Below are 27848 nucleotides of genomic sequence, written 5' to 3'. Positions count from 1 at the left end.
CCACAGAGGTGAGGAGACGGAAAAGAAAGCTAGGTTTTCCACAAAGAATGAGAGAGACGGGGCACCTTGCTGCAGAGATTTATGTTTTCACAGCTATCCTTGGCTCTTGTCAGCCTCTGGGGCCTCAAAGCTATAGGTCCCCATTCTCAGCCAACCCTCACTCTATTTGCAAACATATCTGATCCCCATGTCCACTCCACCTTGCCCCAACTCTGGCCAAGCTGCCATCTTGCCTGGCTTGCACCACTGGTCCCTAGGCTCCAGGATATGCCCGTTTTCCATGTCCACACTTCCCTCAGCAGCAGGGTGACCTTTCAACATGTAAATCAGATGAACCACTCTCCTACTTAAAACCCTTCAAGGGTTTCTAATAGCATTAGAGTAGAACCCAAATTCCCACCTACATGCAGCTGACGACACCTTGGCTCCTCTCCCCCCACGCCCCCTCTCCCCATACCCCTCACTCACTATACTCCAGCCTCCTTGCTGCTCCACTACAACACTGAATTTGTGCCCGCTTCTATGCCTTTGTACACACTGTTCCCCCTGCCAGGGTCACTGTTCCCACAGCTCTACTTGCTGCATTTTACTTATGCTTCTGGTCTTAGCTCATACGCCGCCTCTTGAGAAAGACCTTCCTGAAGCCACGTGTCTGAAGTGGTTTGCCGCTGCTCTGCTCACTCTGTCACATCACCCAACCACTTCTTCAGGAGCTCTTATAACAGCTGGGAGACATCTTATCTTTCTCACATGTTGGTTTACTTACTTACGTCTTGATCTTCTCTCCCCTCTGATCTCTGTTGTCATGGTTCTTCCATTGCTAGTAAAGGAGCAGTACTTGGCACATGACAGGACTGCAGTGAAGCTTTGATACACAGATGGATGGATGGGTGGATGGATGGATGGATGAAAGCTGGCCGGCCTCAGAGAGGACAGGCGCGGCACTTGCTGAGGGAGTTCTTCAGACGAAGGCCGGGTGACGTGCTTCTGTTGTCTTCCTTTTCAAGTTTTCACCATATGGCTTGCTGCATTCTTGGCTGAATTGCAGATGCTCTAACTTGGAGCTTTCTTGCTTTTGTGTGTTAATAACATAAAGATGGAACACAGCTTACCACACATTTTGTGTTTGCTATCTATATGTACATAAAACAGACTTCAGTGTTACTAGCCAACCCACTTGTGAAGCGGAAGGAAAACAGAGCAATTAGAGAGAAGAGCACGGCGTGCGCTTGTGGAGAGCACGGAAATCTCCTCACTGGGTGCGCTTCCTAAGAAGCAGGCTCCATCCAGGAGGCCACCACGCAGGTGCTGGGGGGTGGCCACAGAGATTCTAGGGCCCATGTCCCCAGGATAGAGTCCAACTTGGGTGCTCCTCTGGCCCCTGGCCCTGAGCCCCCCTCAGCCTCAGCACTCCCCCTTTCCCACCTCGGCCTTGGCCCCAGACACACTCAGCACCCGTCCTCCCAGAATGTATTGTGCTGCCTTTATCCTCTGAGTCTTCTCCCCAAACACTCACCTCTGCCACCCCACCTCTAAGACTGCCGGCTCACCCCTCCCAGCCTTCAACTGTGAATCTTTCACTCAAACGTGTGAAGACCAAGTGCCTCCCACGAGCCTTTGTGCAGATTCCTCCTGAAGGATGAAGGGCCCTGAACAAGTAAAAGAATGCACAATTATGAAATATCTCAAGTGCTATGAAGAATGAAAATATGGAGCCTAATTAAAAGGAGAGAACTCAGACTTCAGCATGTGTTCTGCCATTTGAGCTGTATTTCAGGGCAACCAAGTAGCCCTAATTGATAGGGAAAATTTCTTTACAGAAGACTCCAGTGAATAAATTCGGAATAGCAGTGTATGTCATGGGGTGCTGGGCAGGTGCACTCTGCCCCTGCCAGGAGCAGTGGTCCATCACTGATGTTGTTTAGGATGGCAAGGCCATGGTGATGATAAAATAACAACTAAAATTATTTTTTTAAATTCTTTACAGAAAATGCACCCCCAACTGCCTGCCTCAGCGGGGACTACTCCCACATTCCATCCCCTCTGGGTGCACTTCTATTTTGGAAGAAATGAAGGAAATAGGAAAAACACCATTTGGCAAACCCTCATCAAATAACTCAGGAAACACTTATCAATGGATGAAAACAACAGGAGAAGGGCTGATAGGAAGCTGTAAGATGGGAGAAAGAGGCTGTCACCACCTGACCCCACTGGTCAGTCTCAGCATTACGAGAAGGGATAGCAGGACACCACGGGCCTCCAGGATGCTGACACAGGAAGCCCATGGCGTCACCTGCAGATGTGAATTTAAGCGGGTTACTCCTACCCTCAGGAAGTACAGGGAAGAGAGGAACATGAAAGATGGCTCCGTGGAGAAGCAAACAACCAAAACCAGAACACGGAAGGATCCTGCAGGAGGCTGACCTGGCTTCTGAGGCAAACGTGGAAAAGGAGGAGCCTGTTCTAGGGTAAAGAGAGCAAAGGGTACCGGAGCCAGGTGCGGTATGTGGATCCTGTTTAGCGCGCGGTCCACACCAATGGTTCAAAGACATATTGGAGATAACTGGCAAACTTGACTTTAGATTGAGTACTGAATGACACCAAGAACCACCCACTCTGCTATGTCTGTCACTGGCATTTTGGTCATGTAAGAAAATATCCATATTTTTCAAAGATGCATACTCGAGCATGTAAAAGTGAAATGACATAATGTTTCAAATATGCCTTAAAAGACTTGAGCAAAAAAAAAAAAAAGCTGCAGGCTTGAAGAAGTAAACATGGCAAAATCTTTTTTTTGGTGAGGTTGTGTCGGCTCTTCACTGCAGCACGCAGGCTTCTCCTGTTTTGCAGTGCACGGGCTCTCGTGCGTGTGGGCTCAGTAGTTGCAGCGTGCAGATTTAGCGGTTGTGGCACTTGAGCTCTGCAGTTTTGGCGCACAGGCTTAGCTGGTCTATGGCTTGTGGGATATTAGTTCCCTGACCAGGGATCAAACCTGAATCCTCTGCACTGGAAGGTGGATTCTTAATCACTGGACCACTAAGGAAGTCCCAACAGAATCTTAATTATTAAATCTATAGACCAAGCTTATGAGGGTTCATTGTACTATTCTCTCTCTACTTGTGTGTATGTGTGAAATTTTTGTAATTAAAAAACAAAAAAGATGCTGAGAGAAAATTGGCGACATTGAGAAAGAAAATACGTGTACTAGGAAATTTCCTGGCAGGCCAGTGGTTAGGACTGGGCACTTTCACTGCAGGGGCCAGGGATCAATCCCTGGTTGGGGAGCTAAGATCCCACAAGCCACACGGCATAGCCAAATTTTTTTTTTTTAATTTAAAAAATTGAAAATATCTGTCCTTCAATGGAGACAACTGAATTTCGGTGGTGTTAACTAGGCAACGCCTCCTTGAGGAGGGAATATTGAAGAAGGGGACAGACACTGACAGAAAGTGGGGAGTGGGTGGAGAAAAGTGCAAACACACCAAAGGAACCGAGCTCTTGGCACGGCAGAGAAAGAAGCCGTGAGCCTGCCAGGCTGGGGCAGAGGCAGAGGTGGGAAGAGGGCCCAGAGTCCCAGGATGAGAGGGCAGCAACAGGAGCTGAGTCAGGCAGGTCCCCGTGCTGCTGCAACAAGTGGGAAGCTGACAAATGGTTTTCAAAAGGGGCATGTTTGATCGAGGTTATGGACATGAATTTGAGAAGATTAGCCATTCCATGCAAGAGGCAGTGATGATGGGAAAATAGTTCAGGAGACATTGCACCTGTCCAGGAAGCAGACAGCAGTCTCTCTCCAGCATGGGGTAGAGAAACAGAGAAGTAGATGAACTGGAGATATTTGGGGGGTGGGGGTGGGCAGAGAGCTATTGGGCTTGGCTGATGCATGCAGTACAGAGGATGAGAGAAAAGGAAAAAATCAAGGATGAATATCAGGTCTGTGGCTTAAGCAACTGAATGAATGGCTGGCAGCAGGTGGAGGAACTTTGAGGCAGGGAGGGGATAACCAGAGTTCACTTCTGGGCACCTTACACTGAGAGGCTGGGAGACTGACACGCGCAGTGATCCAGGGGGCTGGGCAGAGGTGTGACCTGGATGTGTTAAGACAGCGCAGGGAGGGAGAACCACCACATGGCCTGAGAAAAGGAGGAGCGAATGCGGTAAGGAAGAGAACCAGGGCAGGAGGAGGGACCCCAGGAGAGGACAGTGGTGTTCTCCGGGGGAGGGCAGTGAGCGATCACACCGATATTCCCAAGAGGGTTGGGCAACACAGCCTGGAAAGTGCCCTTTGGAGTTGGCAAGATGGAGGGTGTTGGTGACCTTGACAAAGACAGTTTTGGTGACCACGCTTTCTGCCCCTCTCCCCTCCCAGAGGTGGAGCAGGACCCCTTCTGCCAGATGTGTCCCTCCCTGCATTTCTCTTACTGCTCTGTGGTGACAGGTGGGCTGCTTTTCTCCTCCATTGGGCGTGAGCATCTTGAGGACAGGACGCTTGTTCAACCTTCACACTCCTAGAACAGAATTCATCCCTGAACTCTGTCAATGGACACTTAAAGAGACAATGGCAAGATCACGGATTCCTCCACTGGCCAGCATCTTGAAGGACGTGAAAGCAGGGAGTTTGATCAACTAACTGTCCCAGACACTGGAACCAAACTCATAGATCTCCCCACCAAAACTGACCAGGGAGAACCCAAGGGGGCTCCTTGTGGGAGCCGGGGACAGAGCCTGCGGAGTGCTCTCCCACACAGCACCCAACCACAACCTCATGTCCACCCTTTCCTCTCCTCGTGGCCAGAGGAGGAAGTTGAGGCAGCAGGAGGTGAAGTGCTTTCCTAAGATCATGCTGAGCTGGGAACCCTGCAGCTGGGACCCGTGCCTTCTCAGCACGGGCTCACAACAGCCTGTAGCAGCTCAGGACCTCACGGCAGGACACACAGACACCCACACTGCAGAGCGGCGGTCCTTCTGCACACCTTCTTAAACTTCTGGCTTATCCCTTTTCTACCTCTGACCACAGTTTTGCATACTGATTTGAAATAATATGATGTTACATGGTGAGTTGCTCTCTTTCCAATTCTTCACATGTTCTGATTAATCAAGGAGAAAGTCTCAGTTTGAAAGAGATGGCTTTGACACCTCTCTAGTGTCTACGCAACTCCTCTAAAATACGTGGTAAAATACACGTAACAATTAACCACCATAACCATTTTTAAATGTCTAATTTGGTGGCATCAATTCCATTCACAATATTGTGTGACCATCACCACAATCATCCTCAGAACTTTTGAATCTTGCAGAACTGAAACTCTGTACCCATTAAATAATAACTTCCATTCCCGCTCCCCAGCCCTGGCAAACGCCCTCTGAGTTTCTGTCTCTATGAATTTGACTGCTCTACTACCTGGTATAAATGGAATCATACCGTCATCTCCTGTTTTAAGCAGAAAGAGACCAGGCCTCAGGCTCATGGCCTGTCTCACATTGTCCTGTCTGTGGTTATCAACTCTTTGAAGCTTCCCTTCTCTTTGTGGCTGGTGATGTTGGTTTTTCATTTATGATAGGGACAGTAGATTTCCCTTTTAAAACAAACAGATTTAAGTGGGAAAAATAATTCACAGTGAAACGTTGAAGGTAGAGAGGCTCTCAGACAGAGAAGAGAGGGTGTGAGTGTGGGAGGTGGGGAAGCCCCAGCCTTGACTGTGGAGGCTACTTGTGCCTAGCCCTCTGTGACCCTGATACCAGCCCCACGTAGGCTGCAGCAAAGGAATGTGCCCCCCATTCCACGCACCTGGGCTCTTCAGCTTCCCGTCACCATCTGGAAAAGGCTTTCTGTACCTCTCACCTTTGCCCCCTATACATTCATCCATGCACTTATTTATTCAGCAAACCTGGCTGTCCAGACTCTGTGCTGGTCTCTGGGGAATGCTTAGGTCTGGGTTCCTCCCAGTCTACCCCCTCCTCAATCCCTTCTTCCTTCTCTCCTTCTTGTTTATTTAATCCTGACCTCTCTCATCCAAGACCCTGCTATGCAAGCTGTGGTTCAGCTCTGAATTCCCAGCAGGGTCTCAAGGTCAGACAAGTAGGAGGCCAAGGTTGATACCGAGAGGAGTAAAGACATAGGGTGAAGCTGCCCCACCCAAAGAGGTTAGCAGACTGCTGTTGCCCTGCACAGACATGGGCCCAACTTTGCCAAATCATCCTGTTGCTCAACAAGTCGGAAATCCTCATGTGTACAAGGATTCAAGCTTTTGCTAATACTATGTGGACCAGGAGCATCAGTTTGTACCCTCTGTCTGATCATGTTAGGAATGAATCTTGCTCAGGTTGAGTTCACTCGCCTCCAGAAGGTGTGTGGTGCTCTTGGGAGCTCCTGCAGGCCAGCGTCAAGTCAGTCCACCCCAAACCAACCTGCACTTGGGGGTGCTGAGGCTGCCAGGCTGATTAATAAGCAGAGTTCTATGTGACTGGTGGCAGCAAGTAATTAAGGAGGTTGCCATGGAAGTCAGGATTCTAGAGGAATTGAGACCACAACCAGCCCTGGCACCACCAGAACCACATGCCAGCCAGCCAGTCAGCCATGCCACTGTAGATTTACAGACCTTATAGAGAAGGGCCTGAATGAGTCCGGGAGACCACCAGAGGCTCTTTGGTGGGCACAAATGACACCCATAACTCTCTCGGCAGCAAGTTATGAGAAATCCAAACCCTACTGTCTAAATAAACATGAAAATAATTGGCTCCAGCATCCGGAAAATTCCTAGTAATCTGGTCTTGGGCTTGATTAGATCCAGCAGCTCAACAAATCACAAGGCTGCCTCCCCTCACCTCTGGCTCTGCTTGCCTGCAAACCTCCCCCTTCCCCCCAAAGGACCTCCCTCAGAGGGAGGTCGCCTTGAGTGGCAAGATGGCCTCCTAGTTCCAGACCTCTTCCCATCAGCTTAGCAACTCCAGAGGATTTTCATTGGCCCAGATTGGGTCACGTGCCTACCCCTGACCCAATCACATAGTCAAGAATGCAGGGCTCTGATTGGCCAAGTCCCCCTCCCCCATTAAGTTCAAGAGCCTGGTGCCGTAAGGAAAATGTGAGTCCCTGACCAGAAGAGAGATTCCAGGGCTTCCTCTCTCCAAGCCCCTGCTCTGTATCTTGCAGCTGTGACTGCTTTCAGAAAACCCAAGATGAGATGATTTAACTGAAAGCTGGGAATATGGTGGTCAGACACAGAACAAAGCTCTCTTGTGTCTTAGCCCATACTAAGGGGGTTGCTTGTTGCTGCATAACTGCCCCTCCTCCCCACAAAACCTGGTCACACACTCTCACTGCATGAAATGTCTTCAAATTAGTCTCTGTTCCTTGCAACTCTGAGCTTGGGACAGAATCCATAAATGTCAGCTGCCACCATTGTTCTAGGATACACTGAGTTTAAAGGTAAATTTTCGTTTTCACTGGAGTTTTTTAATTAACCAGAACTTGTGTCCAAAGGGTTGACTGGATTTGCTTTCCAGTGTAAGAGAAGGTTAGGCCAGGGCTGGGCCACCCATTGGTTTGCCGGTCTCCCCCCTTGGAATCCACCACAGTGTGATTCTGGTCTGAACAATAAGCAAGTCTTGGGGAGCATAGCTGGGCCCGGGGCTCTGACTGACCTGGCAGGCCTGTGCAGATGGGTCCCCAGGGCTACAGGAGGACAGGAGCCAAGCCTCTCAGGCCTTCCCACACTCAGTTCCCTGGCGCTGCATCCCGCTCATCCTGCCTGGCCCCCACCCCACAGCCCACACTGGTGCAGCCAGTCTGACCCTCTTTCCTCTGGTTTTTCTGTGTGTAGGACCCTCCCCTGCCCCTTCCATCCCCCACACACCTTTGGCTCAGCCAGGCAGCCACAGTTGTCCAGCTCTGCCTGAAAGCAAAGCCTGGGCCAGCTCAACTCCTAGTCACAACCCACGCCTTCCTCCATCTACCCTCGACAGCACTCCTTAACTTTTTGTGTGTACCTTTAAGAAGCTGGTAAAAGTTATGCACCAGCTGCCCGGGAAAGTGAACTTGATGGGCTGGCATTGTCAGTAGGCAGTTTCCTGGGATCCTGAAGGCTGTCTGCGGGTCCTGGATTAAGGAATCCTATCTGGGAAGAACTTGGCCCTTGCAACCCCCATGGGCTTACTTCTTAATGCTTGCATCCTGGTTCCTTAACCTCCACCATCATCAACCTCTACCAGCCAATGCCCCAAATTTCTTTATGAATAATAATAGCTGTTACATACTGAACATTTACTATATGTTAGATACTATGGCAAATCCATTATACATATTAATACATTTATCCCTCACAGGTTGGGATAATTAAAATCACACCCATTTTACAGATGAGGAAATTGAGGCACCAAGAGGTTACGGAAATTTCCCAAAGTCTCATGGCAGAAGAAAGGTGTTGTCCTCCCTACACAGCAGCTGTTTTGTCACCTTTAGTGTACTCTTTGGTCTCCCTCAAGGCTGTCAGTGTTTGGACACAAAATGAAATGGACTCAAAGAGCCAAAGGTGAACTGCTCCAGACAAGTGACCATTGGTGACTTCTGAAGACTCCAAGTCTTTGTGCAGGCACTTTCTGCTGCCTTAAACCTATCTTTTATACTGTTCCTGCCAAATTCATTCATCTGTCTGGCCTTGATGCTGCTTCCTCCAAGCAGCTGTGTCCAAGAGTAAATTGAATGCCCTTGCTCCCAACTCCACATGAAATCGTAGCCCCCAGAATTTTCCCATCCAAGTCCTTATCACTCTGTACTGCAACTGCCCATCTACATGATTGCCTCCTTTTCAGACTGGAAGCTCCCAGTGGGCAAAGATTATTAAAGTCTTACTTTAATTTTTTTTCAATTATTTAAAAAAATTAACCATTTTATTTTTTAGTGAAGTATTACATACACTCGGTAAAGGGCACCAACAACAAATATATAGCTCATTGAACTTTAATTTATGAACATAGCCATGTAACCACTGCTTAGATCAAGATATAAAACATGTGTGCAGTAGTACCTAGGACCCCCCCCCACCCCCCCGCCCTGGCCAGAGGGGTCTGATTGCTCTCACCACAGTTTTTGTCTTTTCTTTCTTTTTTTAAATACATTTTTAATATTTATTTATTTTTGGCTGTGGTAGATCTTCATTGCTGCTTGTAGGCTTTCTCTAGTTATGGTGCACTGGCTTAGTTGCTCCACAGCTTGTGGGATCTTAGTTCCCCGACCACGGGCTAAACCCATGTCCCCTGCATTGGCAGGCAGATTATTAACTACTGAGCCACCAGGGAAGTCCTGGTGGTATTCTTTGCTATAGGAGTAGAAATTACTACAACCACTAAGGAAAACTGTCTTGTCCATCATTATTAACAACTGTCATCTACTGGGTATTTACTATGTACCAGACACTGTACTCAGCAATTCATCTGCATTATTTCACTTAATCCTTACAGTGACCCTAAGAAGTAGATAGTGCCATCTGTGAAATAAGACAATCATGATATCAATGTCATAGGATTATTGAGAAGTTTAGTTGAGATAACACTTTGAAGTATTTAGGACAAAGCTGTTATTTTTGAAATGTTTGTGACACCCGTTTTTGTTACTACCTAAGGGCAGAAAGCTGGGAATTTAGGAGCCTGGGTTCCATGCCTACCTAAGCCAATCTGAGCAAGACATTTCAGCAGCCTTGACCTCAGAGACTCTGGAAGGTCAAGAATCTGTTAGCAGGGACCTCTGAGGATGACACAAACAGTGTCCTCCAGTAAGATTCAGGCTCTAACCTCAAAGACAATCATGGAGAGAGGAGGCCCAAGACTGAGACTGTAAATCAGGAAGGGCCTTGAAAGTGTCTAGGAGCCCTCTGCTATATGCCTTTCCTAGAAGTTTAGTACGTAGGTACTTTCAAGTGATGATAGTTCAATACTTGTCTCCTCAGCCTGTAAACTCCACAAGGGCTTGGTCATTATGTTTTTCAAGCATTCCTTCACAAATAAGATTGAAGTGCCTCCCTTCCTCCAGGCACTATGCCAAGAGCTGGGGGATACAGCAGTGAGCAAGACAGACAGGCAGGGAGAAGAGAACCAAACAAGGACAAGAGACATATGGCTGCAAGTGCTGTGAGGGAGCCACAGCAGGGCAATGCGGTGGAGAGGAACTCCTGGGGAAGACCTGGAAATTCTCAGGAAAGATGTAGCTGGAAGGGGCCGGAGCTACGGACAACAAATTCCAAGGTCCTGAGATAGGACAGAGGATGGCCGGAGGAGCTCTAACGGGAGGCAGTTGAAGGAAAGGTCTGAGAGGGGGTGAGGGTGGAGTCCTCTAGGGCATGGAGTGTGGATTTGATTTTACCACCTGCTGAAGTAAATACTTAAGGTAAAGAGGGCTGCATGGAATCCAAGCATCAAAAAGGTCTTCTGATGCTCTTCTGATGCTCAGGGGGAAATCTGTGGCAAAGGGCACACATGGAGGGTAAGGTGCTAGACTATTAGCTGAATGAACACACGCACGCATGGACAGATGGATGGACGCACGTCCAGGGGTAACAGCTGTTCCACAGGCGGCCCCCGATCTGGCGGCCTGAGGCCCTGGTTCTAGTCTCTGTAACCATGCGCTGTGACCTTGGGCACATCCCACCCTGACTCAGGGCCCGGAACCCTGCGTCTCGGGGGCGGGGGAAACGTGCAAGGAGAGACAGTGCGCGCGCGCTGCAGGCCTACGGAGGTCAGGTCTAGTGGCCGGACCCCTCAGTCGGGGCCCGAAGCCTCGCCGCCCGCCGTGTTTACATTCCACCAGCGCCGGCCACGCGGCTTTTTGCCGCCCCAGCGCCGCTCGGCTCCGCCCCCAGAGCCCCGCGACCCGCCCCTCCGCCGCACTCGCGCCAGGCCGCCCCCGCGTCCCGCCCTGCGCAACTCCGCCCCACCGCGCGCGCCGGCCAGCCCCCGCGTCCCGCCCCGCGCGGGCTCCGCAGCTTGGGCGGCGCAGGCCCCGCCACGGCCCCAGGGCCCCTCCCCTCCGGCGCGCAGGCCCTGTCACTTAGCCCCGCCTCGCCCCCGGCGGGCCTGAGCGCCTGGGCGGGCCTGCGCCGCGCAGGGCGGTCCTGAGGGCGGTGGCTGGGCGGGGCCGGGCCCTCTGGCTGCCGCTGAGGGGCTCCGAGCCGGCCGGGGCGGAGCGGAGGGTGGCGGGAGGGCGCGAGGGCGGTCCGGGGGCCGGTTCCGCGCGCTGGGATTTTTAAATGTCCCGCTCTTAGCCGGGCGCAGGAGCAGCCGGCTCGGCCGCCAGCGCGGTGTAGGGGGCAGGCGCGGATCCCGCCACCGCCGCGCGCTCGGCCCGCCGCCGTCTCCCGCCTCCCGGCTTCCCGCTCGCCTCTGCCTCCTGCCTCCGGCCTCGGCTCGTGCCGCCTGCCTGCCTGCCGCAGAGACGGCTTCGGGTGAGGACCCTGCCGCGAGCTGCCGGACTGCGCGGCGGGCGAGAACTCCTGGAGCGCCCGGGTCGGGTCGGGCCGGGCCCGGGTGGGGGTGGGGCGAGGCCGGGTCGCCGGGTCCCCGGAGGCGTCAGCGCGGGGTGCCCCGGTAGGGCGACTCAGAAGCGGGCTACGGGGAGGTGTTGAGGGGAAGACTGAGGCAGCTGGGGTCCCCAGGGAGGCGATGGGCCGGCGAGAGCTTCAGGGGGCGTTGAGCCCCCCCACCCCACCCTGGGTTCCGACCCGGCGTCGCGGGCCGCTGGTGGCGCCGCGGGTGACAGGCCACCCCGGGCCCATCGGCCATTTTCCCGACCGGCCCGGGAGGCTCCCGCCGCCGCCGCCCGCGCGGGAGGGGGAGGGGTGCTCGGGACAGGCCGGCGGGCCCTGGACCCCTCTGCCTGCCGTCCTCACCCCACTGCCGTTTCGTGCCCCCAGGCTTGAGGTCTGATCCTGCGCCCAGCGCCATGCCGAGGGAAAAGGAGAGGTGAGTGGCCTGGCCGCTGCGGGAAAGGGGAAGGTGTGCAGTGGTGGGGGAGGGGTGGGCCGAGATTTGGGTAGAACTCTTACCTCGGTGCCATCCTGGTTTTGCAGGGATGCGAAGGAACCGGACACCATGAAAGAGGAAAGTGGCACCGATGTCTCTGTTCGCTCCAGGAAAAGAAAGGCAAATGTAGCCGTTGTGAGTACAAAGGAGACAGGTGGGGGAGGATACCCCCCCATCTTACCTGGGTACCAGAATGGGTTCTGCCCACGTATTTGTTAATAAGGGATCAAGGGGGGAGCGTTTGGCAGAAATGGTGATCATAACCTTACTAGCTTTCTTTTTCTTCTCTGTGTCTGTGGTTTTGTCTTTGGGCTGTTTGGTGTGTTTCCTTGGGGTGTGGGGTTTGTTTTATGTTAGTTTTTGCAGGATCCAGATGAAGAAATTGCCAAAATTGACAGGACTGTGAGAAGCCAGTGTGGCAGTCAGGTAGGTACATTTTCTGATTGGGTCGAAGTTGAGGCTCCCCTTGTTTGGGGTCAAATGGAGTCTCATACTTGCTTGCCTCCTGATGAAGGCTTTTTCTCTAACTGTGGCCACAGCTCATCTAACTGAGCCCTGTGCCTTTCAGTGGGCACTGACCTCTGCCAGTCTTGGGATTCCAGGAAGGGCTGTGTTCCTGACTGACATCCCTGAGATTACAAATATGCGCTGATGTCTGGAAGAACCAGAATGAACCTCACATAACTCAGCCCTCTCCTTTTGCCCTTGAGGAAACTGAGATTCAGTTAGAGGAGGAAAGTAACCCAGAGTCCTGTGCAAGCCAGGGGCGGAGTCTGTCCTATAGCCTAGGCTGTAGGCTAGTGAATGTGGAAGGGCTCCGGACACAGAGCTCTTTGGGTAACTGTGATGATGGGGGTTTGTGTGTGCTCATAAGCGACTCCCCCCGCCCCATCCACACTTGTGTTTATTTCCTCATGGTGCTAAAGGACTTCTCCTCCCTGCTCCCACCACCTTTAGATCAGGTTTCAAACTTTTTCCCCCTTTCTGATAGTTCTTCTAGCCTCTTCAGCAATTACTTACAGTGATAACTGCTGCCTGGAGCTTGATCGGACCTCCACCAGAGTATTAGTAGGACATTCTGTGTAATGATATGTACATCTCGACACATTTTTCAAATTGACTAGTCAGTCCATTTCTCTTGCCCCTCCTTCATGGAGTTCCCGCCATATTTCTTGCATGTTCATGGTAGCATCATAATATCAGAAGTCCCTAGCAGAAAAAGCTTGTATTATCTCTCTGGCTCCAGAAATGGCTGGAGACTGTAGTTATGGCCCCAATAGGGGAAGCAGTCTATCTCCAAACTAACTGATTAGGCCTTCTGACACTATAATAGATAAAAATTGAGCAGGAATAGTATTTGAGCCAAGGAAAGTGGTTCTGATGAGGTTAGCAGTGGCAGCACATCACTTTGTAGGACAGTGAGCAACAGCCATAGCAGCTGGATCTGGAAGAGTGAAGGTCTTCAAAGCCATGGGATACATGGTAAAGCTGTTGTTACTGCACACAAGACCCTAGTAATTAGCATTTCTGGGCAGATTCCACTTAATATTGAACAACAGCTTGATGATTTATTTGCTGTATTGGAAGAAGAGATACTTCGTTTTAGGAAAAGAAATAAGACAGTGCATTTCAAGTTCTTTCCTTTTTTTTTTTTGCTTTTTCTTATTTTCTCCCTCTAAAGACTTGAAACCAAACAAGTTAATTTTTGTAGGTCTCTACTAAAATGAATCTCAACTTTGTGAAATTCAAGATTGGTTGTCTTCCCAGCTGTGTTTTGAATTGGAATTTTTAACTGAGGATGAAGCAAAGCTGTCCCTGTTGACTTCTTGGGGTTTTAGAGTAGTTTCAGTTCCAAAGATAACTGGAGCAGAGCCTAGGGTGCCTAAGACAGGGCTTGGGCCCTGTCCCTGGACTGCAGAGAGTTGATCGATGTGATATGTGAATAGCCATACTATTTCCCACTAGAAGGCGTTTTCATGGTTCAGAGATTAATGACAACAGGTTTCTACACATTGTCTAAAGTAGATAGCTTGAAAATTACCCATCATTTATGAAGCAGTCAGTGTCGTATGTTATTTCTCTGTAGATTCATGAAGCTAGAATTGTGGGGTAACAACCTTTTTGCCAGTTAATTACACAGAATTTTTCTGTGGAGTTATCATAGTTCAGCCCTGTTCAGTAGCCCTGTGCTACTTGTAGCCATCATGCTGAACTCTGTGATACTGCTGCATCAAGACCACATGGAACCTTTGATTCTTACCTTAGGTTTTTTCCAGTGAAAATAATGCTCTTTTGTCTAAAGTCTATTTAACATATCCATTCTGTTCAATTTTTTGCATGAGACCCAACTTGTTTATTGAAATGGAGTCCTGGAATTTCTTAGTTACTTCTCAGAACATAATTTTGCATAAGGTAGTTTCATTCTTCATTAAAAGTGGCATAAAGAGTAAGAGGTGGTTAGAAATAATCAAAATTGGTCTCTTGCTTTCATCCCCTTCCTTCCTAAAGTCAGATTGATCTTGCTTTCTTTGAGACGTGGTATACATTCAAGTTAAAGAATATAGACTTCATTATTCTGCTTCATACAGTGGTCAAAGGCCAACTTTGGGGACCATTTGCCTGCTTGTGGTTCACCTGATTTGTCTGCGTACTGCAGGTTGGGAACTGTTACCATTTTATCTCCAAAAGTCTGTTCTCAACTATTTCAACCATTTGGCTGTAGAGGGTGACACCCAGCTTCTGCTTTCAAAACTAGAATTCATTCTTGAATGAATACAACTTAAAGCAGTTGTAACATGACCCTTTTGAGTCAAGGAAATGATACCAGCACATGATACTGGAACTGGAAGAGGATGTTGCCCTTCTCCAACAGCTGTTGGCAAGAGCTGTCATGGTTAATTTGCATGCCCAATTCTTTGCACATTGGATGGAGGACGGCTTTATCCTACTTTGCTCTTCTCACTACCCTGAAAGTGCTCTGGCTTCCTCTAAAAGTGGCCGGTGTGCTGTGATAGCCACCCTGTCCCATATCTTCCAAGCAGCAACTTGGAGAGCCCAAGTTTCCATGTTCATTTATAGTCCTCTCTGTTGTCTCTTTTCCAGTCAACATTAATGATCTCTCTGCTTTAAAAAAAATTGCTAAGAGTCTCAGACCTTTAACAGAGCGTCCATGCTTGCAGGATTGTTAATATGCCATATCTTCAATAAATTCACTATTTTATAATTTTAAAGAACAATCACAGTTATTTAGAGTAAGATGATAAAAGTAGCTTTAAAAGGAAAAAACTTTAAATGGCAAAATGACATTTTCCAAATATTAAAAATTGCATTAAATATCTGAACTTTTAAAAGAAGCATTGTTTGGGTTCTAATGATGGTTTAGCATTTATTACTATACAAGGCTTTGGGGGGGTTTCAAAGGTCTTCAGGAATATCTAGGCTTTATAGACTTCTTAGTAAATCCTGTGACTGTTGCTTGATGTGGTTTTAAGTAGGCAGATACTCCTTTTTTTCATTTGAATTAAGGAAAACGAAAGGTCCTCATTATGTAATATATTTGGCTTGACCTGCAACCAAAGGAAGATGTCACATTTGGTGGGTTTTTATTAAATGAGGAGACTAAATATAGATGGCAGTCAGTTTTATACTTGTGGTTGTGGAGTGCTTATGTGAATACTTTTATTGGAAATTCTGTCTTTCACCTTTAAGACATTTTATTAGGTTAGTTGTACTTGTTAAAAAACCCAAGTTTTTGAATTGTGACCAAATCTCACAATACCCTTTTGGAGCCATGCTTAGTGTCTTACTGAACTTACGAGTAGATTTTCTTTTTTGGTAACGTAAGATCTGTTTGCATTTTGTCTTACCCTTCCTGTGCCCTAACGCACCTCATAGGAGGATGATGATATGGAGAATAAAATGCTACTGACTAGTTTTCTTAGGTTCTTATTGCATAGACTCCTGAGAAAATGAAAGCTTGGAGTCATTAATGTGTCTTCTATGCTATCTCCATCTTAGTTTAGGCCGGAATATTGATTTAGGCCTGGAGATTGCTCTAGGTGTGTGAAGACATTTTTTTGTTTTACTGGCTGTTTTACGAATCAATGAATGTAAAAACAGCTGGTTTACATCAAACATTTTTTAACATGTCTTTATTTTACAGCCTTGGGACAGTAATACAGCCTGTGAAAACCCCTGCTCCCTGATTCCCACACCTGACAAAGAAGAGGATGAACTTCTGTACCCACACGCTGCGTACAGGCCTCAGAGGTGCACGCCATCGTCATCCAGAGTGTCGCCACTGCCTGTGCTGAAGTAAGCTGACCACCGAGTGCCTCCTGGGTCTCTTGCTCCCTGTGTGCACTTCCGCTTCGCTAGTTGGATGCACGCTGACTCCTGTCTTTGGTGTCTTGCTTGGTTTTGTTTTTTGTAGCTGGGCAAATAGAGAGGAAGTATGGAAAATCATGTTAAACAAGGAAAAGACATACTTGCGGGACAAGCACCTTATGCAGCGGCACCCTCTTCTGCAGCCTAAAATGCGAGCAATTCTTCTGGATTGGTTAATGGAGGTAGGTTGAGCCTTCTGGTTCACTAGAAGCATTGACCATTTCTAGATTCTTTTGTGATGTTGTAATCTCTTCATGTGTTTGATTCCATTGACACATTCTGTGTCTCTGTGGTACATATACTACAGTGGTTTAACTTTTTTGCTTCCTTAAAAGAATTTCTGAAGTCTCTTTATCCCTTAGATGTTTTTAAGTTGGCATCTGATTTTTTTTCTCAAAGTTTAAGTAGTTGCAAAGGTTGTATTTTCCAACTAATTATAAATATTAGTATTTGATCTTTGTTAATTAAATTGCTTTTTAAGTGTACACAGTAGAATGTGTAACAGCTGTTTGATAGCTTACTATCAAATGTTTTAAAAATATATGAACAAATTTATCTTTAACAGTCAGAAATTTTATATTGTTTCATTTTAACTCCTTGGGACCCATTTCTCTTTCCCCACAGTTTATCCTAACAAAATATATTGTTCAAATCTTCTATTGATCACACTCTTATACTTCACATTATCATATAAAAATTGATCAAATAACAAGATTATAAGTTATAGTAAATAATTGTTAAATATAAGAAGTTATGTTGTATAGGCAGTGCACTTCTTTCTGGGAGGAAGTGTGGGTGTCTCAATAGTGCCTTGATTAAGAGACATTTCTTGGACACCACTTCCCTTGTGGCTCAGATGGTAGAGAATCCTTCTGTAATGCAGAAGATCCAAGTTCCATCCTTGGATTGGGAGGATCCCCTGGAAAAGGGAATGGCAATCCACTCCAGTGTTCTCGCCTGGAGAATTCCATGGACAGAGGAGCCTAGCAGGCTACAGTCCCTGGGGTTGCAAAGAGTCAGATACGACTGAGTGACTAACAAAAATACCTGGACACCTCTGTAAACCTTGGGTGGGTGCAAAATGAGCTTTCTTCTGTGAGTGGAAGGGTATCTTAGGCAGATCCATTTTATGAAAGTATACATGGAAGTTGAGTCTACGCATTCCCTAAAAACAAACTGTGCCATGTACCCTTCAGAAAGTTTGTATTGACAGGGGTATATGTGTACCCTAGTTGTGCTTGTCCTAGTGTCAAATCTCCTTCTGCCACTTACCATCTTTGTGCCTCAGTCAGGCAAGTCACTTAACTTGATTTTCTCATTGTAATGTTTTCTATTAGTATTTTCCTTACAGAGTTTGTGTGGACTAGAAATAGTGTATATGAAGTACAGCTTACATGTGTGTGTGCGTGCTAAGTCATGTCCAACTCTTTATGACCCCCTTGACTGTACTGCCAAGCTCTACTGTCCATGGGGTTCTGGGCAAGAATACTGGAATGGGTTGCCATTTTTTCCTCCAGGGGATCTTCCTGATCCAGGCATTGAACCCAAGTCTCCTGCACTGGCAGGGAGATTCTTTACCACTGAGCCACTCAGCCACAGATTCCACCACCTGGGAAACCTCTCGGCAGGGAAGATCCCCTGGAGAAGAAAATGGCAACCCACTCCAGTATACTTGCCTGGGAAATCCTGTGGATAGAAGAACCTGGCAGCCTACAGATCTCCTTTTTAGGGTTGCAAAGGAGTCAGATTTAGTGACCAAACAATAGCTTACATAGTAGGCCATGTAAGATATTACATAAAAACATCTTTTTTTCATTCTTAATTTGCTTTTCTTTATTGGTCCCTGAAAATGTCAACATAGAAAATGTACAAATGTACAAATTCTTTGGCAGGCGTGCTTAAAACTATAGGCCTTACGGTTGTCCGTAGACCCACCATGGCACATAGCCCTCCTGGGCCTTTTGGAACTTTTTATAATTCCTTGAAGCATTAGATTGTAGTATGCTTTAATCTCTTAGGCTTCAACTCAAAAGATGTTGTGACTTAGTGGATCTGTTTTATATAATGCTATTGATGCAATTGATACTTCCTAAAGAAATGATTTCCCCTGGAAGTCAATCAAAAAAGTCATGTAATACTATTGAAAGGATAGAAAAGAATGATAATTTTTATGTCTGAAGTGGGACAAAACGTGAGTCAGCAGTTCACAGGCAGTCTTATCTGCAGTGATGTTAAATTTCCCAGCCCCCAGCCCATCCAAGAAGTGTGTAGCAAAAAAAGAAATGCTTACACAGTGTGCCTGATGGTGAGCTGGGTAAAATAGGTCTGAAAGTTTGTTCCTTAGAGAACATAAGCTCTGATTTCACTTCTAATCCAATTGTAGTTGTGTTACTTAATAAAGACTGATACTAAACATGGTTCCACATGGACTTAGAAACGCTTTGATTATTGATGGAGTTTTCTAGTAATGTTCTGTTTGTTGTTTCCTCTGGTGCCTTTCCTACTTATAATCCTGTGAAGTGTACTTATTTGGGATATACTGTTTAGGAATAGCAGTTTTAAATGCACAATCAAACATTTGATGATAGTAATGAATTGAGGTCTAATATTTCTTTGGTCCTTTTCAACTTCATCATGTACACTATTTTTCCATATCTCACAGCAGTCCTTTGAGGTTAACACAGCAGGACTAATTTATGCTGTCTCAATTTTATAATCAGTTTTCCTAAAGGGGAGCCTAGGATAGAACCTAGGTCTTTGAGTCTTTAATTTAATGCTTTTGAATAAAGCTTTTGCCTCTTGTGATTAGATTAACAGTGTTTTAGTGTTGTGGTCTTTAAATAAACCTATGTTCCAGCTTTCAAACTTTCATACTGATGATGTTCATTGTGAAGAAATATTGTAGTTCCTTCCTCACGTCATAATGAAACTTACAAAGGGGGATATATTTCTTTGAGAAAATTTTGTTTTTCCTTGAAACGCTGCTTTTACTGGACTGTGAATGTACCTTCTTTCTGCAGCCTGTGAGCTTTTGCTCTTATATTAGGTCATAGAACATTTCATCCTTATCCTGAGTTCCAGTTTTTCATTGTGCATGTGCTTAGGGATAAACAAGATAACCATCCTTTACAAAAAGCCAGCTTCTGTCTCTTTGGTTTTATCCTTCACCAAAATCATGGCAAGTTTTTTTGTCTTTCTTTTTTTTCTCAAGTAACTATTCTAAAACTTACTATTTTTTCAGGTATGTGAAGTCTATAAACTTCACAGAGAGACATTTTACTTGGCACAGGATTTCTTTGATCGGTATATGGCAACACAACAAAATGTTGTAAAAACACTTTTACAACTTATTGGGATTTCATCTTTATTTATTGCTGCCAAACTTGAGGTAAATAATTTTCAAATTTTTTTTATGTAGTACATGCTTTTCTTGAGATCCACTGAGATTAGGGGAAGGGATCAGCTATTTGTCTGTATTTGTATTTTTCTAATTTGAAGCCTTCTAAAGTTTAGCCACACATAAAAAAAGGCTAGAAATTAACCAAGAAAAGTATGAGTATTTAAAATGCTTAGGTTAATTTAATTCCTTTAATCAAAAAAATTGAACTTCTCCCTAAGAGGAGTAAAATTTTGGTGTGATTAGAAGGGTAGATGGGCCCAACTTTCAAACACATTGCTAAAGGTATTGAAAAGGTGAAATTTTAAAAACTCTTAAGTAAGTAAAAGGTTGATTGATTGATGAGGGTGAATGTTTCATTTCTTTTACAATTAATGCATTTTGAACCACTAGAGTAGTTCTTACATTTATCCCATCAATGTACCCTCTCTTTCTTTCTGTGTTAGCATACTAAAAAATAATTTGAGAAGTACAATATATAAGTTAAAACTATAAGAGATGGGCATTTTGCTAGTAGTATGTTCTTTTATTTCCTTTCAGGAAATCTATCCTCCAAAGTTGCACCAGTTTGCTTATGTTACAGATGGGGCTTGTTCAGGAGATGAAATTCTTACTATGGAATTAATCATTATGAAGGTATGTTACAAGTTAATTTTTCAGTCCTTTTCAAAAATGCATACATAATATCTTTTCTACATTCAGCATGAGTGCATCTGGCTAGGTGTTCTCCAGCTGGACACATTGTGGCAAGGGAAATGGCTGCATTTTGAAACTCCTTTAGAGGGGCTTCTCTGGTGGCTCAGATAGTAAAGAATCTGCCTGCATTGCAGGAGAGGAGGGTTCAATCCCTGGGTCGGGAAGTTCCTCTGGAGAAGGGAAGAGCAACCTACTCCAGTATTCTTGGCTGAAGAATCCCATGGACAGAGGATCCTGGTGGGGTACAGTCTGTGGGGACACAAAGAGTCAGACACGACTGAGCAACCAACACTATAGAGGACCAAAGGGAATAGAAATGTCTTTTTCTTGTTTCAACCAGTGGTTTGTTTTCTGTTTTCCCATAGGCCCTTAAGTGGCGTTTAAGTCCCCTGACCATTGTGTCCTGGTTGAATGTATACATGCAGGTTGCATATCTAAATGATTTGTATGAAGTGCTCCTGCCTCAGTATCCTCAGCAAATCTTCATACAGATTGCAGAGGTAAGTGGCTCTACTACCTCTGTGGGGCACCCTAACCCACCACTAGACTGAGTAACTCTAGAAGCAATACATGTTGGCATGTCCCTTAGTGTTCTGTTCTCCATAGCTTTTAGATCTCTGTGTCCTGGATGTCGGCTGCTTAGAATTTTCTTATGGTGTACTTGCTGCTTCTGCCTTGTATCATTTCTCTTCATCTGAACTGATGCAAAAGGTTTCAGGTATGTTGGCTTTCCGGTCCATTAACAAGATATATGAAACTTACAAACCAGTTGTTCGTCTCAAATTGAGCGTAACATGTATTTTCATTGCAGGGTATCAGTGGTGTGATATAGAGAAGTGTGTCAAGTGGATGGTTCCATTTGCCATAGTTATAAGGGAGACAGGAAGTTCAAAACTTAAGCACTTCAGGGGAGTTCCTGCTGAAGATGCACACAACATCCAGACCCATATAAACAGCTTGGATTTGCTGGTCAGTACTGTTCCTTGTTTCCCAGACAAAGTCTTAAAATTGCCTGGGCAGCCTCTTCACTTTGCTTCACACAGGTTCCAGATAATCCTAAAAAGACTCCAGTTCTTTTTAATTCCTTGGAAAAGAAAAATTGGGATCAACAGATCCTATCTCTTAAGTATCATATAGACCACAGGCTTTTAGATTTTTCTTTGCTATTTTTTTTTCCTTCACTCACCTACATAGGAAAAAGCACAAAGTAAGTGAAGCCCAGAGGATATATTCTTCCATTGTAACATTTCTATTTCTTGCTTTTTTCTTATCAACAGGACAAAGCCCAAGCAAAGAAAGCCATATTATCTGAAGAAAACAGGATTTCTCCTCTCCCCACTGGAGTCCTCACCCCCCCACAGAGCAGTAAGAAGCAGAGCAGTGGGCAGGGATCAGCATGACCACACCAGCACCCTCACCAAAGACAGCTGTGCAGAAGTGCCTGCTCCAGGTTCTCTCCTGTCCACTGCAGCAGAGGCGTGCATTAGCTTTTACAGATATTTAAATAGAAGAGCATGTCTCTTCCGCGACAGGTTTCTGTGGATGGCATTGGACAGGGAGAAGTGTTTTTTATTGAATGCTTAGATTTTTTTAATAAGTGGGTCAAGTACACCAGCCACCTCCAGAACACCAATGAGTGCTCCAGATGCTGCTAAGGAGGGTGATACTTGACTTGATTGACTATTCACACGAATAACAAAGGCTTGAAGTTGAAGCGTGCCATGTTGCTGTTGGTGTCCCCATGGCTGCTCTGGGCTGAGTCGCATTAAGTGGACAGGCAGTTGTGAGTGTTGTGATGTACAGCCCACCACCAGCTGTGCTGGGGGCCTCGCCTCTCCATACTATCAGTTGACAGTGTACAATGCCTTTTATGAACTATTGTTTTTGCAAGTGCTGCTATGTTTATCCGTTTTTTAATAAAGATAAAACACTGTCTTTGAGACAGCTGGTTTTATGAGCTATGTCTGGTAATTTAAGTTAGGAGTCAACTTTGAATGTGGCTGTATCAAGTTCTCTTTGTTAATTAACTTCATGCTTCTCAAAGCTCAAGCCTTTCAAACAAATATATTAAAAGAAAACTTTTGAAGTGAGCTTCAGGTGCCAGCCTCACAGGCCTCCCAAGGGCCCCTGAGCTAGAATGAGGCTCTGATTGGCATCTTCCAACAATGCCCTATGCAGTGGTGACTCTGGGTGGGCTCACTGGCTGGCTATGGTGATAGTAGTGAAGTCACATCTGCATCCAAGAGGATTCTTATGTGTGATTTCTTCCCAAGCAGAGGACAAAGGTCATAAAGAATCTGTGATTAGTGTTATTTAATACTCTTTGCGTCCTTATCCAAAGCTTAACCTAAAGAATTTTTATTTGGAGAACTTGTTAATGTAGTAGCCTAAACTACTTTGAAGAAGAAAATGCAAAGTAAAATTACATGTAACTCAAGGCCGTGATGTTTGTAAAGTCTGTTCCCTGATCATTGATGGAATCACCAAGTGCCTTGCTAACAGAAGAGGTCACTGTCCACTTTAAGGCCCAAGGTGCACAGTTCACATCACATTTTGTGGGACATTCTCAAAGTGATGGCCTTGTCAAGTCTTATGTTTCATTTTCTCACCGTGTTTTGGTCTGTATGAGTTTATTAAGGGAGGGTGAATGAGCAAATAAATATCATTTATTTCAACTTGGTATTTGTTATTTTGCAAAAATCTCTCTGAAATAGAAAAATAGCCACTTTTAATCTACCATATTTATATGAAATTTGAGAGTGATCCTACTTTTTCAAATTGTGATGTTATAGTTCTGTCATTTTAATGCAGTTTTCTTAATAAATGCATTATAAATATACATGTGATGGCATTTAGCAAATAATACTTAGTTAATTATTCATCTCAGAGATACTCTTGCCTTTAAATTAGTGGGTTTTTAATGGTGATCATTTGTGACTTGAAAGTTCCTAAAAGGGGTTAATTTACATTTGACATTTTCTGTGCAAAAATATGGCACTAAATACATTTCTGTTTTATAAGTTTGAGAGTTTGGCAGATGTGAGGAAACATTGGCTCAAAAGCATGTTTAAGGTAAATACTTCATGGACTGGTGAGCCGTCATACTGCAAAGAGTGTTAGTTACTGAGTAAGCTGAGATGAGGTTGCCTTGTAAATTGTCAGAGTGCTGTATTTCTGGAGATCGGTATTCTTTTAAATGGCAGTGTTGCCACAGGCAGCTCTTGATAATCTGTGCTAATAAAGGATAAATCCCAGATGGATAGGTGAAATCCATAGTATCCAATATTTTCTATGACTCTGCCAGAAATTCTCTAAGCCACTAGTAAGTAAAATCAAGTTTCCCCTCTTGAAGGAGCTTGTTCCAGTACAAACTTTGACCCCTCACTGGTTGGCTCTATACCCATTTGCCAGATCATAATTTATTTTGCAATTCATCTGAAACCAACTGAGGCAATGTGATATCAAACAGATAGCAGGGGTGGAAGTGGCAGCTCTAGTCAGCTCTGGTGAACAAATGCTATGAGGCAAAGATGTGTCAGAGGAAGGACCCAGAGAAGGGAGGGGTAATTTATCAACCAATCATGAAGACTGATTCGATTGTGGTAGAGCACACCACATCCTCATGTCGCACCCGAACTCACAGAATTTACATAGCAGCCCTCATTAAAGCTGCTGTCAGGTCTGTGGCCCCTGTGCCCAAGAAAGAAAACAGATCTTCAAGTGGTGGGTGTTGAAGGTTTTCCAAGGCCATCTCCCATGTGTGGAACCTGGACAGCCTGTTTCACAGAGGTCATTTTATACCAGTGGGAGAATAAGATGCTGTGCTTCACCTTGACTTGTTCTTGAGACCAAGAACCAGTAAACAGAGTTGTGGGTCCATTAAGACTTAGAGCTTAGTGTGTGGATACACTTCTATTCTCCAACTCAGGCACAAAAGAGATTGAAGTTTATTTGGGCAAAATTAGGCTCTACCTCAGAGCAGGGATGGAAAGAGAAATCAAATCTGATAATGTCTAGTCATATTTATCCAACCGTGCATTTTCCTACCACATGTTTAGCATTTTGAAATTCAAATCACATTTATACCTTGGACATTGTTAGAAGACTATTTTTATCCCTGCTGTAATCATCTAATTTGCTGATTACAGGTCTCAAATTGCCACAGAGAACTCAATTTTTGAAAGAATTGTCCTGTTTGATCAAATATGTTATTCAAGCAATGCAGTCATTTGTTCCACAAGGTTACCTGCCAGGCAGAGCTAACCAGGAGTAATAGCATTAGAAGCCTATACTTAAAATCAAGCATTAGCTAATCTGCCTGTGACAATAGAGTCTTAAATATAATTTGTGGCAGATACTTTAGTTCCTGCAATGACAGACAATTGCATTTTGTATTCAATGAGCATAAATTTTTCCTACCTCATCCCAATTTCAAATTTAACTTCAGAAGACTCTAATGTGCTCAGTTTCACAAGCTAACAGGTACTATTTCCCAAGAGCCTCAGACAAGAGGGCAATGCTGTCTTTTATTCAATAAACACTCTCTCTGCCCCCTCAAATAATTTTCCTGATCAATGCCAATTCCAAAAATTGTGTAGCATCTGAGTGTCTAATGCTGGCTTCCCTGGCATGACACAGTGAGCTGGCCTCCCATGGGAGCCCCTGCTGTGTGCTAGGCTGTACTAACTCTGGAGATGAACGCACAGCGGGAAGAGTCCGAGAGCTCGGGAGAGCCTGGGAGACAGAAGAACAGCTGGAATTCAGAGGGCAGCGGTATGAAATGCAAGCATGGAGTGGAAGCTGTGCTTGCGCTCGGGAGGGAGGCTGTTGAGTCCTTCCAAGCAGTCCTGGAAAAGTGGAGTGGCAGGAGACAAAGGCAGATGAGGTGACAGAGGCTACATCACAAAGGGCTTCTGCACATTAAGCTCAAGATGGGGCTGACACTGCTGGCAGAAGAGCTGGTGTGAGGGGTGGAGAGTGAGGGCTCAGAGCAATGTGTGGACACAGAGGTTGAGAAAACAAGCCCAGAGTCATGCTTCTGCACCACAGGAAAGTGACTGTGCAGGAAGGCGATGGGGCATCGAGGAAAGTACCTTCAGCTGGCCCTGCGTGGGGGCTGCCCTGCATCACTCCCAGACAATAGCGATTTTGGCCTCTGCACCTCTGCAGCCTCAGCCAGCAGAAACCTCATCTCCTGCAGTAAGAGGACCCTTTCTGGATCTACACTGATGTCATTTCTTCATTGGGCTCTGGAGGCAGTTACCTGGGACCTTTCCCTGCCATTTTCACAATGTGATTTGGGGCACCATGCTTAAGTTCGCCAGGCCTAGTAATCCTCAGATGTGAAATGGTAATGGTAATAACAGTCTTTGTTCCATAAGTTAAGAGGGAGATTAAACGGGAGAATGCATAAAAAGTCTTAGCCTAGCACCTAGAACGTTAAAAAGAAACAATAACAGACAGTTGCCCTTGCTATTATTGCTGCTGGTGGTGGTGGTAATACAAAGGCATGCTGTCAGACTGAGGCCTGAGCCGGGAGTAGCCCTGCAGTGCGGACTCAAGAACACATGGCACTTGCTCTGATGTGCTCTTTAGCCTCCACAGGCTCCTCCCCGCAAGCCTGCCCCCTGGCCCTCCCCAGGCTTCAGCTCCATCTTGCTCCTACCCTTCCTGGGCAGCCTCCCGGAAAGTATCATATACACCTGGTCTCCCTCCTCCTGCAGGCTCCTCCAGCGGGGCTTCTGCCCCACTCACCACACACTACCCTGCCAAGGCCACCTAAGATGGCCACAGAGCAAAGCTAATGGCCATGTGGTACCCTTTAGCCTTCATCTCATGGGGCATCTTTGCCACACTTAGCACAGCTGACCCCCACCTTCCCTCCAGAAACCTCTGCCCTCCCTTGACTTCTCACACAGACACACTTGCTGGCCCCCTGGTGACCCTCCCTAATCCCACAGTGTTTCTTTCCTCCTCAAAGGACACCACCACCCTGAGGTCCAAGTGGATGATTTCCACACATACATTTAGAATTCTATCATTTACATTTGGATTCATAAGCAATAGATTTACAGGACCACTGCTTTGGGTGTTTTTAAAATTCACATAAATGTAATAGAACCTCACACATCAGGACTTTCCTGGTGGTCAGTGGTTAAGAATCTGCCTTCCAACACAAGGGATGTGGGTTTGATTCATGATCTGGGAAGATTCCACCTGCCTTGGAGCAACTAACCCTTTGGGCCACAACTACTGATGGGCCCATGTTCTACAGTCTATGAGCCACAACGAGAGATAGACCCCGCATGCCACAATGAATAGCTCGTGCAGCCAAAACAAACAAACAAAAAATCCCTTACACATCATAATACTACTTGCTATCTTTTTCAACATTATTTTCAACATTTACCCACATTGATACCTGTAGGATAGGGTCTACTCATTTTCAACTGTGGTAAGAGTTTGCTCTTGAATGAATATGCCACAGTGTATACCTTCTAGATGTACACATGTAGGTTTCCCATTTTTTTCACCATCACAGACAGTGCTGCAGTCCACATCTTGTGCACACGTGTGCCATGTGTGCTAATTCCCTAGGGCACATTCCTAGATGGGGAATTGCCACGTCAAAGGGCATGTGCTGTTGCGGCTTGCTAGACGTGGTCAGTTACTTCCCCAAACTGTGCCAATTTATTCTCCCAGGTGAGGAGTGTGAGAGTTCCTGCCTTCCCACATCTGCTCCAGCCCTTTAGTAATGTCATCTTTTCTTCCCAGTAAAATTGCTATTATTTAACTTTGTTGGTTTTCCTATAATTACAATAGTGGAGCATGTTTGTTATAATGTTAGAATACTACAAACACATACAACATCAAAAGTGAAAACTCCCCAGAAATGCCATTCTGTTTTGGTGTTAAAAGAGTGTACATTGCTCAGGAATTTTTTCTGTTCATACAACTAACATATGAATAAGTGAAAATATTTGTTGTTTCCTTCAACTGTATCATCTCTAAGTAGTTTAAAATGCACATAAAAACTTGTTCTTTTGTTTTTATTTTTCAGTGGTGGCTTGCCAGTTTATTTCATTGCTTAGCACATAATTTCAGGGTCTGGCACATTAAATATTTTCTCCATGTGTACATGGAGTGATTCTTACATGTATAATCACTTTCATTAAGTTTCTTCTTTTCCATGCCCAGGAGAATATACACTACCAACATTAAGATTGAAAAGCTAAACATCAACAGGAAAGAATCAGGCCTCTGTCTCTGTTACAGTCCTTCTCTGAGCAAAGGAGCCATATAGTTCCTGGGAGGGTTGCAAGAGTGGGATGACAAGCAAGTGCCCAGGCTCCAATGCATCATC

General features: G+C 45.7%; 1 protein-coding gene across 2 annotated transcripts; it reads left to right on the top strand.

The window, feature by feature from the left end:
• The first annotated feature begins 11189 nt into the window (after positions 1-11189).
• Positions 11190-23160, top strand: CCNE1 (cyclin E1). 2 transcript variants are annotated; one of them, XM_070451024.1, is made up of 12 exons: positions 11190-11429; positions 11898-11946; positions 12054-12141; positions 12373-12432; positions 16169-16320; positions 16439-16574; positions 19634-19780; positions 20330-20425; positions 20851-20985; positions 21092-21203; positions 21297-21454; positions 21763-23160. In XM_070451024.1, the coding sequence occupies exons 2-12, from the start codon at positions 11927-11929 to the stop codon at positions 21883-21885; spliced, it is 1227 nt and encodes a 408-aa protein (XP_070307125.1). In that variant the 5' UTR covers positions 11190-11429; positions 11898-11926; the 3' UTR covers positions 21886-23160. The 2 variants fall into 2 exon arrangements, with proteins under 2 accessions (XP_070307125.1, XP_020752769.1); XM_020897110.2 differs by having other exon boundaries at positions 11191-11429; positions 12364-12432.
• The last annotated feature ends 4688 nt before the right edge of the window (positions 23161-27848 follow it).

Source organism: Odocoileus virginianus, chromosome 20 (genome assembly GCF_023699985.2).
Source record: "Odocoileus virginianus isolate 20LAN1187 ecotype Illinois chromosome 20, Ovbor_1.2, whole genome shotgun sequence".
NCBI classification, from domain to species: domain Eukaryota; kingdom Metazoa; phylum Chordata; class Mammalia; order Artiodactyla; family Cervidae; genus Odocoileus; species Odocoileus virginianus.
This window is presented reverse-complemented; position numbering and strand designations above follow the sequence as displayed.